Source organism: Brachionichthys hirsutus, chromosome 13 (genome assembly GCF_040956055.1).
Source record: "Brachionichthys hirsutus isolate HB-005 chromosome 13, CSIRO-AGI_Bhir_v1, whole genome shotgun sequence".
In the NCBI taxonomy this organism is placed as follows: domain Eukaryota; kingdom Metazoa; phylum Chordata; class Actinopteri; order Lophiiformes; family Brachionichthyidae; genus Brachionichthys; species Brachionichthys hirsutus.
This window is the reverse complement of record NC_090909.1, coordinates 10,409,353-10,424,445: the sequence shown is the minus strand read 5'-3', so window position 1 is coordinate 10,424,445 and position 15,093 is coordinate 10,409,353. Positions and strand designations below refer to the sequence as shown.

The 15,093-nt window shown below is 46.9% G+C and overlaps 1 protein-coding gene across 1 annotated transcript; it reads left to right on the top strand.

Moving 5' to 3' along the window:
- The first annotated feature begins 225 nt into the window (after positions 1–225).
- Positions 226–14,554, top strand: rnf19b (ring finger protein 19B). Its single transcript, XM_068747049.1, has 9 exons — positions 226–875; positions 7,222–7,421; positions 9,250–9,394; positions 9,498–9,660; positions 10,017–10,131; positions 10,216–10,356; positions 10,448–10,637; positions 10,727–10,861; positions 11,678–14,554. The coding sequence occupies exons 1-9, from the start codon at positions 226–228 to the stop codon at positions 12,105–12,107; spliced, it is 2,169 nt and encodes a 722-aa protein (XP_068603150.1). The 3' UTR covers positions 12,108–14,554.
- Positions 14,555–15,093: the final 539 nt, after the last annotated feature.

The window sequence follows — 15,093 nt, the reverse complement described above, 5'->3', positions numbered from 1 at the left end:
CTTCTCTGTAACCACAGTCAGTCTTTGCATAAAAGGCAGAACAGGAGACGGCCCACGGAGCTTTTTCAAAGAGGAACTTCGATCTTAATTGCGTCCTCGTTTCGCCAGCGCTCATATCGTCCCTCGCGTGTCTCAAAGTGAGCGTTTCGTGTAGATTGCTGTCCCTTCCGTGATACAGCAGTGTGTGTTGGGACAGTAACCGCCCTGCGTGTCTCTTTTGGGGCCATGGGGTCAGAGAAGGACTCGGAGTCACCTCACTCCTCGGTGAGCAGCGTTCCCAACCCTAAGTGCCGTGCGGCAGGCAAACGCCAGGGCCGCATCTCATTCCACAGCCTCTTTCACAGCAAGCGGGGCTCTCGGGCTACTCGAGGCCCCAGAACTGGAGCGGCCGCCCCTTTGCCCCCTCATCCCCACGTCCAGCAGGTTCTCCCTACGGCCTTGAGCGCAGTGCCCACAGTAGCTTCTACCACGCCCATAGCGACGGCCGCCACGGCCCCGCAGGATGCTGCTTCCAGCACCCCGCCCAAGCCACTCTCCTCCAGCCAGCCGTCCCTGGCTGGAGCCCCCTCCTCTGGCGAGGCCGCCCTCCTGGAGTGCCCCCTGTGCCTGGTGCGCCAGCCCGCCGACCAGCTCCCGGAGCTGCTGGGGTGCAGCCACCGCTCCTGCCTCTGCTGCCTGCGTCAGTACCTCCGTATCGAGATCACAGAGAGCCGGGTCCAGCTGAGCTGCCCTGAGTGCGCAGAGAGACTGGCCCCGCAACAGGTGGCAGACATCTTGGATGACACGGCCCTGCTGGAGAAGTATGAGGAGTTCCTGCTGCGGAGGTGCCTCGCCTCCGACCCAGACTGCCGATGGTGCCCGGCGCCTGATTGTGGGTAAGAACCTGCCAGAACCTGATTATTTAAGGTGTTGGTTTGTGATTAAATGCAGCGATGGCTCATCAGTCCTCGTTTCAGACCTACCTGTCTGTTTGTTTTCTACTCATCATCATCATCATCATCATCAGCTCATGGTTTTAATTCTGATTTATTTTTCCACTGAAGGGTCCCAAGCTAATATTTTGGTTGATTAATAATGAATCAAATATAATCTTCAAATCTCTTCATGTAATGACCAACCACCTAAAACGTGACAATTCTCCAGTTAAAAAGATCTAAAGTCGATACAAACTTACGCATTTGTTTATTTTTGTACATTAATGAAGCAACAAATGTTTGATATTTGAACTTCCGGAGAACTAATAGATCATATATAAATAAATAGTTGGCAGCCGACCTTCTGTTAAGCAACAAAGCTCTTAGTTTGAAGGTCATCCAGTCCGGCGGTTGATCCGGGCCGACCCGCACCAGTTCCAGCTTAATCGGTTTCCTTCCTGTTCGGTGAGTTTATCGTGTTATTTGATCAGATATTGTGTTCACAAACACAAATGTCCTTCAGAGCACTTCCCCGTGACAGCACAGGCGTCGGCTCTGTTCGGGGAATTCGCCATGTGCAGTTCAAATAAACAAATGGGTGAGAGGGCAGAAAGTAAAACACAATTAATGAGACCCAAAAGAAATCTTGTGATTTAGGACAGATTTCAGATGAAAGAAAGATGAAAGCTCATCTTCCTCTCTGAGAAGAAGCTCCTTGGCCTTTAGATTTACCTGTGACGGCCTGTAGAAATGAACTCATCAATTGTTTCCCGTGTGGGAACTGGGTTGAAGAGAGAGCAGAAGATGGAAGGAGGAAGTTGCGTTTGAAAGTGGAGGAGAGCGACTGTAAGTGGGTTGGAGAGCTGTGAAACTCGTCCAGTGTGGCTCGGATGGAGGGGGGGCAGCCCTGCTTTAGATATCTGGAACAAATGAGAGGAGTTTGTTTCATCATAGAAAGTGATTCATTGTGTTTGTGCTGTTGTTGTTTGCTTATGTGTGTGTGGGGGTGTGGGGGTGTGGGGGGGGGGGCGCACATATGCAATACTCTGTGTGCGGTCTTGTGTCTTCATACTGGTTTTACCACAGGGGAAGTCCGAAGCATCTGTGCAGTTTCTCCTTCTGCAGGACGGCGTCATCCTCCCACACAGCGTGTAAAGAATGCAGCTCCAAATTATATTTTCTAAATTCTGGCACACATTCAGGAAAATTCAGCAGGAATGTAGAAAAATACTTTGTCCTAAGTGGGGAAAGTAGAGAAGACCCTGAACTTTAGTGACTCCCTTTTTCAATCTGAGATATCTCAAGTATTTCATAGTCGGGGTTCATCATACAAGTTCAGCATCTTGGCTGTCTGATCATCTCATTTCTAATATTCCAGCTTTGCCAACCAGGAAGCTCCGAAGACACTCGAGTTCTAACATGGATAACGGCTCAAATTTAGCTGAAATAATAATCGGATAACTAGTTGACTTTCACAGACATGTGTTTTTATGCTAAGAGTGAAGCTAGTTGTGTGTGCTTAGATCGCTTATCAAATGTCTGAAGTTGGCTCACCACACCGCCACCTAGCTGTTGGGGGTCTAAGCACAACATGGAATAAACTGCTGCAGATTTTTGGAAGTAGACTTTTAATTAAAAGTCAACACAGCATTTTGTTGACTTTTAATATTATATTAAAATTGGCTTTTAATATTTCCTTTATCTCTAGATTATATTTGGTGTTCTCTGGATTCCTCTCACCTCTAAACATGCAGCTTAGGTGAATTGGTTGCTCTAAGTTGTCTGTATGTGTGAGTGTGTACGTGTATGGTTGTCGTTGTCTCGCAATGAGCTGGCGTCTCATCCGGGGTGTACCCCGCCTCTCGCCCGTGGATAGCTGGGATAGGCTCCAGAAGACTCTGTGACCTGTGACTCTGGAAAAGCGGCTGAAAAACAAGACGATGCCGGTCATCTTGTCTTCAAGAATATTAATTATCTCATTAAAGCCAGCAGAAATCCACCAATCAGTGCCGTCTATGAGCCTCTGATGTTCTGTTCAGGAATCCATACCGATCCTGATCGCAGAGTGTCTCCCGAAATTCCTGAATTGTTCTCAGTCTTGAATTACTCAGCCAGTCGTCAATATATTTTTTTTTAAAATGTTGCTTCAATTTTGCTCTGGACTCTTCTTTAAGTTTGTATTCAACATAATACTTTATCAATGAAATGTATAGAAATTCATGTATTTATGAAACACAAAAAGGCAATCTATTATTTTGGCCGGTTGGCTGGTGGATGTTTTCATCTTTAGTCCACGAGGCATGTGAGTCAAAGAGTTAATTTCAGACCCTGTGAAGACGGTAGTATTTATTTAGTATTCTGATTGGCTTTCAGTCCTGTCATCGTCAGCGTTTTCATTTTAAGCGTAAACTGTTCGGAATGTGTAAGAACACGAGTATTTCTGAAACCTGGCCGAAATGCTGATTTTCTTTTTATTACATTTATAGTCTTTTATTATTGTTGCATGTTAACATAAAGGAGTTAAATGTTGTAAATGTCGTCTCTTTAAACGTAATAGATACATTTAAATTTAGATTTTATCTCCAAGTTGTCGAAATCTGATAACAGAGCGTGACTTTTATCAGCGGTGGCTGAGCAACGACCTACATCACCGTGTTCCAATGAACCGGGCGAAGCCGTGTCTCTGGCCAACAATGACTCACCAAAGTTAACGAAGTCCAAATTATTATTCACCACGACCTGCCCAGGCTGGATCTGAGAACCAGCCACACACACACACACACACACACATAAAGAGAGAGGTGGCGTCACAGAAACGATACAGGTTTGAATTTTCCACTGAATGGCGTCTTTCTAACAAAGAATACGCGTTTTGTGGGGTGTGTGTGTGTGTGGGTGTGGGTGTGTGTGTGGGTGTGAGTGTGTGTGAGTGTGTGTGGGTGTGCACAAAGTTGTGCAAATATGACCTGGTTATATTACCTTATCTGTTTTAAAAGACATCCAGTCATCAGTTTGCAAAACGATATCTGACCTGTGAAACTTAACCACGGATCCAGTTCAGAATTGAATGGATACCTGACAAAACAGTCAATAACATGTAGCCATAGCTACCAATCTTAGGAGATCATTTATGATTTGTTCTGCAACCCCAAAAGACACAAAAAAAGCCCGTCTTTTAAAAATACTTTTTAACTTCAAACTGAAGAATGCATCTTTTTCATAATCTGCATGCAGGAACGGGATGAGCTATCCCGTACACTGAGCTAGAGGCATGTTTTCCTGGCTCCGCCCTCGTCTGTCTGAACAGCATGTTGCGTTAACCAGAACACTCGGCACATTCTCCCTCTTTCACTTTCAGCGTGTTCGTAAAATATCTAAATTGAGCCAATAAGGGCTCGGCCTGTCTGACTGTCAGCCCTGGGTATCCAATGAGAACGCAAGGGCGGTCGTCTCCTCTGGCTGTCAGTTGCTATGGCGACTCTCAATGCAGTTGAGAGGGTGCGTTGCCAGGGGTAAGATGAGTTGGCTCTAATTGAACAGATCGCGGCTGACAGGAAACGTGTGTTTCTCCATCTCGTGCTGTAGCTTTAAGATTTGCGAGCGACTCTTGGCGTGGCTGAAGACCGACAGGACTGTGTGTGCGCAGCGTGCCATCCATCACTCGCTTCCACTGCTGCTCGGTTCCCATGGCGATGTCGTGCTTCGTGTGTTAAATGTCAGCCATTTAACCTCTCTGTGCGTCCATTTGTTTTGTCTTTTAGATAAAACGAACAGCGCCGTCATGACGCTCGTGTCCTACAAGATGTTCCAGCTGCGGCCGACCTGCGTTTTATTCTGCTTCATACGTTCCCGTTTTATTCTTATGCTCCTCGGCCGGTTCTTCCCAGTGTAAGTCTGATCAGGTTGACGTGCATGTGTGATATCGTTTTCCTGGGACGCTCCGCCAGGAAACCGATGTCATGGCAACCCAGGCTTTTCTCGCTGCAGCGGTTAGTGAGGCGACAAACACAAACACACGCTCGGTTGTTTCTGGTGCTTTCAGCACGTCATTGCACAGCTGTGAGGATGATGGTGCTTCATGTCAGGCTTTCTGTTCGCTATAGAACCCCTTTAAAGGGCAAACTAGAGCTCCTCTCACACGTCATGTACAGCAGAATGATGTCGACAGACGCTGTGAGGAATGTCACTTCATCGAGGACTGAACTGGTTTGCTGATAGTCCCTCTTTAAACCACGTTAAATGTCGCTTGACGTCTGAATGCGTCGACTGATTAATTGTATTTTACATTTTAAAGGAGCTGTTCACTCAAAAAAAAACCCACAACAATCAAGCTTTAACTACATGTTCAGTACTTAAGTTACTACAAGTTTTTGCAGCCCATGAAATATTTGCGGAGCTTCACAGCAAAGCGGCGTTTTTAGTATCTGAATGCAGTACCGGTACGTGGTCGGCGAGACGCGATCAGAGACCTGGAACGAGCGCCCTACGACATCCAAAGGTGAAATCGACATCTTCGAGCGAGTGCTGAGATACTCGTTGATCTCATCTGCCGGCACATGTAGTTTTTTAAAAGCATGTGTTCCATCACTTTTTTTCCCGTAGCTCTCCTGTGACACAGCAGTCCTCGGAACATGACGTGTCTCTGCAGGGATTTCAGTTCTAGTCTCATCTCCTGCTCCTGCTTCCTCTGATATTTGGTAACGTAGTCTGACGATCCTGCTTCTTCTGGCGGCTAGGCTGCCTGTAATAATCAGTCCCTGAAGGAAGCTAGAGAGAAAGCTGACGCACTAAACTCCCGGATTGCGTTTTTCCTCTCCGACGTGCCATCTCACCTCCTGTTTACTGTAGTTTGAGCCCATCCCGACAGTCCTGGAAACAGCGGCGTGTTTGAGGAGGAGGAGGTGGGAACACATCAGCGCTGACACGTAGCCCACACGATTAGATCTGTGCAGTTTTCACCTCTTTGTTTCTGAAGTTATATTTGTGGGTGTCTTTAGAGACAGGAAGCATGGGAAGACGAATCCCCACACGAGCCTCACGCGCTACCGATTGAGCTCAGCGTGCCCCCCCGTCCTCCTTTCATACACTTGGTGGAAAACTATCCAAGTCTTTGTCATGATGGAGCAAATATGTTCCAAAGCATTCTACTTTGGTTGTCACTCCATTGTTCTCACCCACTGAGCTTGGTGACAGAAGACGAGCGGCTTCCTTTGTCAGCGCTTCAGTGATTGACGGACGACGTTTTAGCCTCTCGCCCACTTAAGTTGCCTTTTTTATCTTTACCATTACTATTGTTATCTTAAACGGTGAACATCCCACTTTTTGCACGAGTCCTTTTACCTTCACATCTAGCATGAACTGGAGAGGTAGCGTTGTTGCTTTTCTATCATCTCTCTACAACAGCTTCATCATGGTTAGGATTTGTTTGATTTTTTTTACATTTCCTTCATTCATGTGATTCCTATAATAAAATCAACTATAATTACTAGTCCAGACGGACGTATTTGGTCTCTTGGGCATCAATGTGAGCTAACCCTAACGACCTGCAGGTTTGACCTTTTCTATGCTGTTTCCAAACCGGAACGTCTCTTATCGGTGCTGTTTACACACCGTGCCCCCCCCCCCACCCCCCGTGATCGCTGTCCTACAGTTAAAGATTACACTATTGATCAGTCTGGAGCAATCTGGTTGACAGATAGTGCCTGATGTGTGATTCGACCGCCGGCGGCCATATTAGAGCCTTATTAGAAACAAGTTTTGTGACTTTAGAATGAAGTGAAACTTTTGGGGGGGTTTGATTTGTTGAAATATGCACCCTTCATCCAGTGGAGAAAATCATTCATCCATCTTCCTCTGAACTTTGTCTGTTACCGGGTCGCGGTCTCGCTGGAGACTATCCCAGCAGTCAATGGGCGAGAAGTGGGGTTACACCCTGGACAAGCCGCCAGTTCATCGCAGGGCCACACACACACCTATGGACAATTTATTGGAACCAATTCACCTAATTTGCATGTTTTTAGTGGTGGGTGGTGAAAAATGTCCTCTGCTCTTCCTCTATCGGCACTTTGATGCTGATGTTCGTGTTTTTACCTCCGCCGAGATGGAGCTTGTGCGATTGCTGCCGTTTGTTTGTCTGTCCGTCTTTTAGGAAGATAACTCAACATGTTCTGGACAGATCTTGATGAAATATTCAGGAGATGTTGGGAATGTTACCGGGAACGGATTATTACATTTTGGTGTCGATGCAGAAGAGATCCATAGATTTGTGTCCACTGATATTCTGCCCCCCCCCCCACCATCTTCTCAGGTTTGCGGTCATCGCATCGGGCTGTGCCAGCTGCCCCAGGCTGGTGTGTCGCAGAGAAGGATGCGGTGCCGAGTTCTGCTACCACTGCAAACAAGCCTGGCACCCCAACCAGACCTGTGACTCGGCCCGCCAGCAGAGGGCGCAGTCCCTGCACACGCACAGCAGCCACTCACCCAGCTCCACGCAGGAGCAGGGGGCCGGTGAGTCCAGCCGACAGTCACTCTGGAGGGTGATCGCATAAGAAGTGACCACATCTGGCTGCTTTACACACGCACACGCACACACGCACACACACACACACACACATCTTTACGTCGGCACATACGTGTGTGCAGACGTGCAGAAAACATCTCCAGGATTTCACACATGGAGTATTTTGCACACCTCTTGCAGTTCTGTCCCTGTTCATCTTCATCACATCATCGTCTTCCTCCCGCCAGAAGCACTCGGTCGAATTCATCTCGCTTGTGTTCCCGACTCCCCGTCGTCCCCACAGCTGTCTGAAGCATGCCGTGTTGAACCAGGCATGAGGCGCCATTTATATCTCACCTCTGCTCTGTAGTTTCATTTGAGTGCAGCACCGCATCCCATAATACAGCATGATGGGATGTCGCCATGGCATCGCCCCTTCTAAACCTTTCCAAACTGAGGAAGTCCATCTTGATTTTCTTACAGGGTGATTGATTACAGTTATTATCAATTCATCCATACCAGCAGGCTAAAAACAGATGTGGGATTTACTGGCATCTAGTGGCGAGGTTGTAGATTGCACCCAACTGAACTAATCCGAGCGGCATGAACAGTCTGTGACTTTTTTAAACTTCACAGCATTCTCGTGTACAGACTTTTTCTTTCTCTCATTTTGCTGATATTTTTTACACATTTTAGTTCTTGAAATGTTATTTTTACATTCAACTGCTTGTATGACTCCAGTCATAGAGTATAGTACTGTACTATACTCTATATACTATTAGTACAGTATTTATCTACACTTTGCATAAAATATTTTCTCAATGTATCTGCTTCGTAAAATGCAGCACCGCCTAAAAATGATCTCTGCATTTGTTTACATATCAACCCCTTTAAGCGACACTGTAGTGTGACATTTTTTTGGGGGGGGGGGGGGGGGGGCTGTTTCACTTTTTTGCATTGCATTAGATCTGAGGAGTGGAAGCTCAGCAGTGTTTTTAGCTTTGGACAGGTTTAGAGTCTGCATGCGGCTGTAGTCAGACAAATATTTAAAAAACTTTATGTAGCGATGACGTATGACACTCCACACATCCAGGATGTCAAACATTCACTCGTTCACATACATGTCTGCGTCTTTAATTCCATTTGAATTAAAAATCAGATCCTGTAATCCACCACTTCCGGCCTTACGATCGACATTCCAGGAGGATGAAGCCGACTCCTAATAATCCTGGCTGCTCCCTCGCTCTCTGTTCACACTCAGTCGGCGAGGGAAAGACTGAGGGAAGCAGAAGCAGAACAAAGAATAGAACAATTCAAGCAGGGCGGAGGGAGAGAGAGAGAGAGAGTGTGGATCAGCAGCACACACAGATTCTCGTTCTCCCCCCGTCGTCCTCACACACCCTCCAGTTCAAAATGTTTTGTCTTCACTCTCAGGCATCTCCCCTTAAACTCATTATCGGGCAGTCGAGACACTAAATTCTAGATATAGATAGATATAGAATAGATCAGGTATGCCTGATCTGGACACGGACCGTTTCCAGGTCAAATGAGTGGCGTGTCCACAGTGAAAGCCTCAACATGAATGTTTTGTGTGTCTTTCATATGGTCGCGTTGTTGCTATAACAACAGACAACCAGTCAGGAAGTGCAGTGAGCTGGTGAACGTGCCTGCACTTAAATCAAATGTAAATTTAAATCTTGAGTCTGTGATATTTCCTGCCTGAATGGGCCGAACGGATTTTCATGGTCGCAGGTGCTTTTGAACAGTGACCAAAACGCCTCTCTGCTTCCACGCGACAAATACTTACAGTCTCGTGTCGCTTCCCTTTTCGCCCAGCTGATGACATCAAGCCCTGCCCGCGCTGCGGCGCCTACATCATCAAGATGAATGACGGGAGCTGCAATCACATGACCTGCGCCGTCTGCGGCTGCGAGTTCTGCTGGCTGTGCATGAAGGAGATCTCGGACCTGCACTACCTCAGGTACGAGCGTTTCTTATTCAAGCCCCTCCCACTTTGTTCTGCTTCATTCCTCTCTCCTTCGCTGCTCTTCTCATCTTCTCTCCTTCTGCGCTCCCTCCAACAGCCCGTCTGGCTGTACGTTTTGGGGGAAGAAGCCTTGGAGCAGGAAGAAGAAGATTTTGTGGCAGCTGGGCACCCTGATCGGCGCGCCGGTTGGCATCACCCTCATCGCTGGCATCGCTGTTCCCGCCATGGTCATCGGCATCCCGGTTTATGTTGGGCGCAAGGTGAGGAACGGTCGGAGCAGAAGCTCCTAAACGATAAACCAAGTCAGGAGTGAAGGGCTTTGAAAAACAAAACCTTTATTGACTGCGTGTTTGGATTATTATGTTGTTATTTTATTTGTGTTCGCTGATTTTTCCATTTTCTTTACTGCTGATTTTTTTCTGCCTTTCTGTTTAGTTTTAAAATGAACATTTGCTTTGATTGTAATTGTAAATTTACATCTTAGATCTTAGGTAAGTCACTAGAGAACGCAGGGGACGCGTAGAACGAGCATGCAGCCAAGCCGTTCTGGAAACCATTTCCGTGCCGACCTCCAGCCCTGCTCGGGTTCAGAGTGCATTCACTTTCTCCGCTGCAGATCCACGCCCACTACGAGCTGAAGAAGTCCTCTCGTCACAGGAGGAACCTGGCCATCACCGGGGGCGTGGCCCTGTCCATCATCACCGCCCCGGTCGTCGCTGCGGTCAGCGTGGGTAAGGAACCCGCCCACGCCGTCGTCGTGTGACGCGTCGAGGGCGAGCGTCGAGTCAGACGTGTGAAACTTCCTGCGCTCCCAGGTATCGGCGTGCCCATCATGCTGGCCTACGTCTACGGCGTGGTGCCCATTTCTCTGTGTCGAGGGGGAGGCTGCGGCGTCAGTCGAGGGAAAGGACGTGGCGTCCGGATCGACTTCGATGAGGACGATGGTCCGATCACAGGTGGGGGGGGGGGGGAGCAGGATGTTGTTCGCCGGATCCGCGTTACACCTTCAGATGCGCCATGATGAACGCCTCACGTCTGGTTCTGCAGTGGCAGACGCGTGGCGCGCCCTCAAGTCGCCGAGCCTCGGTGAGAGCAGTCTGGACGGCGCGGCCAGCGGTCTGAGCACCACCTCCCCCAGCGAGGGGCTCTCCGGGGCCCCCGGGACTCTGGGAGACACCCCCCGCTTTAACACCCTGGCTGGCGGCGCCCTGGGAAGCCGAACCACAAAGTACAGCAGGTGAGAAGACGCCTGTTTCTGCGTCTCCTTTCTGTGACGCATTGATACGACCTGACGGATTATCTGCCCCCCCCCCCCCCCCCCCCCAGGCTGGAGGTTCAGGCGGGGGAGCTGGCCAAAGAATCGGCCCAGAGGGAAACGGGCAGCCTGGGAGCGGCGAGCGACTGCGCCAGCACCCGTGGAATGGCGGGATCCATCATCTCGTCCTACACACTACCTGACAGGTGACCCTTCGTCGTCGCTCAGCGCCCCGAACATTAGTGGCAGCTTTGTTTAACAGGAAGTAGAACTTCACAGCGGCGCTCCGTGTCGGAACACGCGGCTGCTGCCGAAGGAGAGATTTGATCCTGATTTGTGCGTTTGTAAAATCAATTTAAAATGGAAATAAATGGATGTCAGACAAAAATGAAGGTTGTTCCAGAAAACGCCGCACGCCTTCGCTTTGTGACATTTTTTTGTGGCTCTCTTGCCTTGATCTTTGCAGCATCCTTATACTTTGTGAATGCAGCGCTGTGGTAGCGCTGTTGTCTCACAGAAAGAAGGTCACAGGTTCAAATCCAACATGGGGCCTTTCTGGGAGGAGTTTGCCTGTTCTCCTCGTGTCTGCGTGGGTTCTCTCCGGGTTCTCTCCGGGTTCTCCGGCTTCCTCCCACAACCAAAAACATGCAGCTTAGGCTGATTGGTGACACTAAAGTGTCCGTAGGTGTGAGTGTGTGTGTGTGAGAATGATTGTCTGTCTGTGTGGCCCTGTGATGAACTGGCGACTTGTCCAGGGTGTACCCCGCCTCTCGCCCTTCGACTGCTGGGTTATGCTCCAGCACGACCCGCGACCCGGTAACGGACTAAGCGGTTAAGAAGATGAATGAATGAAATATAACCTTTGACACGCTGGCGTCTCAGAAGGTTGATCGTCTACTTTTGACATGAAGTAGCAAATTTTCTGTCAGATTTCCAGCTCATTTTTCTAAATGGATGTTTGTCTTGATGCTTGAATGTCTTCCCTGTATTTACATGTTAGTTTAACTCTTGTGTCTGTGCAGGGATTGCACCAACCTGGAGATCCAGGTGGACATCGAGACCAAACCCAGCCATCTCTGCCTGACCAGTGAGGAGGACCTAACCCCACCCCCGGGGATGGTCTCGGGAGGGGAGGAGCCTCAGGACTGCAGCTCCAGAAGGGGCGGGGCTTTGTCTGGCTCCGCATCGGGACTGTCACCGGGAGCATCGATCAGGGAGGGGCTGCGAGACGTCACCTTGGCCCAGCCAGAGAGCATCCGCAGTGACCTGGAGATGTCGGACACTCAATCGGACGACATTGCAGAGCTGACGTCCGACGACTGTGACTCGCCCCACCCGAAGAGTTGTCCCCCGGTGGGCGGCCAGCAGCCCCAGCCCCCCTCCTGCCGAGCCCTGACCGCTCCCGAAGGCCTTCGCTGTCCCACAGACAACAACGTCGTCCTCTACGTCTGACAGATCGGAGGCTCTCAGGATCGCACCAAAACGAGCCAATCCCCAACGGTTCCACCCGAACCCTCTTTACTCGCAGCTCGTTTTGCTTCGTCAGCGTTTGTGCTCCCGCGTTTGTGAGTCACAGACAGCGTCTTAAACACAGACAGCGTTTGTCTGCTACCTGTCAATCGCCTCGCTGAGTAAATTGTCAGGGTTCTACCTCTGAGGTTTATCCTCCTGAGACCCACGACGGAGGACTCATGTCAACGGGCTGGGTCTCAGGAGGATATAAGATTATATACGTTTACTCCTGGGTAAAAAAAAAAAAGAGAAAGGCCTTGGCTACTCAAGCAAAAAATAAAAAAGGGGTCCACATTTTCCTCTAGAAATATTGCAAAATCGAAATGATAAAATAAGATTGAAATGTTACTCAGCACAGCAGGAGACGGATTGTTTGGATTGCTGGGATTGTTATCATCGCCATGACGACAGTCCCTTCATCCCGAAGACGAAGATGATGTCTCTAACAGCGTGTGAATGAGTGTGGATTTTGGACTCGACTGTCGTGTCTCAATTTTCTTCTTCTCCTCTATTTTGAGGTGACCTTGAAGTTGCATCGTTTCGCTGCGTCAGCCACGAAAGGGCAGCGAGTTTCTGCTCGACCGGTGAAAGTCTGCCGTTCAAAGGATGAAGCTGCTTTTGAATGTCACTTTCTCCGCGCAGAGGAAGAGGAGGAAAATGGGCAGGAAGGACAAGGCGACCAAACTCCATCGTTTCAAATGCCAGAAATAAAGTGATGGCGTTCTGACCATGACGTGAGCAGAGTAGTAATTCTATCCAGGTCAGAGACTGTCTGATTTTTTTTTTTTTTTACACCATTTACATTTTGCTCAGTTCAGAACGTGCCAGTCTCACTGTTGCACTGGGATGTTCATCTAGGAAATGTATAGAAGAGCTCTAATGACGTAGTAACCAGGCGCCCTGCTGAACTACTGACATTTATAAAAAGAGTAACTGTTACACTAAAATTATGAACATATAAATACAAACAAAATATACCATAAAAAAATTCAATGATTGAAAATATCTTAGTAAAATTGATGAAACAAATATTTTCGTTGCTTTCTGTCGTAAAAAACACAGTAACTGCGTTGAAACTGCTACACCTGATCTTTTTCCAGATTGATTGATTAATTAATAATTAATTAATATTTTCTTGTGTTTCTTTCCCTAGCTGCTTTGAGCTCTAATCTTTTCTTTCACATTTTTTTCATTTCAGCCAAAAATAAATACAAAAATCTGAAATAAAAAGAAAAATATTGAAAAGTGTCATCAGTGATTCTCCAGAATCTAATGCCACTTAATCATCTTTAACAATAATAATAATTAAAAGAATAACTTACACAAACCCCCACAACGGAGTGGCTGTAATCTTTCTACATTTATACAAAGTGGTCACTGAAACTTTAAATATTCTCCTCTGTTGGGATCCACGAAGCAGGCTGGCCTGGCGCCGCTCGCTGGTCATCGTCAGAACGCTCTTACTGTGTGGTTCTGGTGTGACCGGTCCAATGCGTCTCTGTCTCTCACACACTGGCTGCCTGACCCACTAGAATGCTGGTTTGAATGAATGTGTCCGTTTGTCCTGAATGAGCACTTGTGCACTTTATCTGAAATGATCTTATTTTATCTTTGTTGTCTTTCTTAATTGTGTTTGATCATCTGTTCCTCCAGATTACTATTATTCCTTTTCATACAGACGTCTGTGATACAACCAAAATGAATCCACTACCAGAAGGCCTTTTTTGTTGGATGTAACTAAAGGAGACTTTTTCTCCAAAATATCATGCAACCATGTTTGATGGTAAATGCTTTGTCGAGTTTATCGTCAGTATTTTTATGGGCATCCAAGCTGGTTTTTTAATCAATTTTGCGATCCAAGGACTGTAATTATCTTATTTTTATATTTCTCATTATTAGTGTATGTTTTACTAATCTAACTTTTAACAGTCAGTTTAATTTAGGAGACAAACACTTCAAATATTGATGCCGATAAGCTTTTCTTAATCATACCTAACGGCTTGAATTGTTTCTTAGCTTTGTATCACCTCTGTGCTTCAGTTTAAAAATGGTTTCTACCAGGTGAAAGGAATCCGCTTAGAAAACCTTCTTCATCCCAAAGTAGCTTGATAGATTTAGCTGCTTAATGTTTGGTCTGCACTTATCACTTGTTTCTGCCTGCCTGTGAGATTACACAGGATTGTTCCACAGATGGAGTCAAAGTGTTGTTCATGGGAATGTCCCACAGGTGGTCCTGTCCATGTTTGAAAAGGTTTTAGAGTATATAGATAGCAATATTTAAGTGTTATTTTATTGTTTCCTGATAACGCCCTGCCCTCTGTGGGGTTGTACATTGAGGAATGTGAAAGACAACTTGTTGACCTTTTTTTGGGGGGGGGGGTGAATAAATAAACATAATCTGATGTTACACAAATGGGATTTGTTTTCTGATCAAGTTTTCATGGATTTATATTAAATAACAATTGAAGAGTGTGTACAGAACAAATAGAAAATAATTAGAATAGACGTTTCTCATAAACTCAATTGACATTTTCAATTTTTCCAAGTTCAGTCAGGTAATTTTCGATACCTCGGTAAGTAATTTCTGATGTATAAAGTTGAAATCTAAAAAATAGTAGCTTCCTGAAACTGGTGAAGTAATTGGAGCCAAAAATTGTGTATAATATTAAAGGGCCCATATTAAACCCTTTTTTCACAAGTTAACGCAGTTCCCAGACACTTGTATCTAATGTCTATGACATTCTTTGGTCAATATAACAAACGTGCGTCCCTCTTTTCTCTCTCAAACAGCTCTATCAGAAAAGCCTCGGAAAATGAAAACAAAACTAAGTTCATTGCATATGTGCACGCATGTGCACTTTTTTGTACTGTGACATTACAGTAAATTAGATTTCTTCCAGATGCGTTTCTGTACTTGATTACAGAA

Excerpts from the sequence above, each read along its gene's own strand:
- rnf19b (XM_068747049.1), top strand. The coding sequence starts at position 226 with ATGGGGTCAGAGAAGGACTCGGAGTCACCTCACTCCTCGGTGAGCAGC. Across the intron at positions 7,422-9,249 it reads CACGCAGGAGCAGGGGGCCG|CTGATGACATCAAGCCCTGC; the intron begins GTGAGTCCAGCC and ends CTTTTCGCCCAG. Across the intron at positions 9,395-9,497 it reads TCGGACCTGCACTACCTCAG|CCCGTCTGGCTGTACGTTTT; the intron begins GTACGAGCGTTT and ends TCCCTCCAACAG.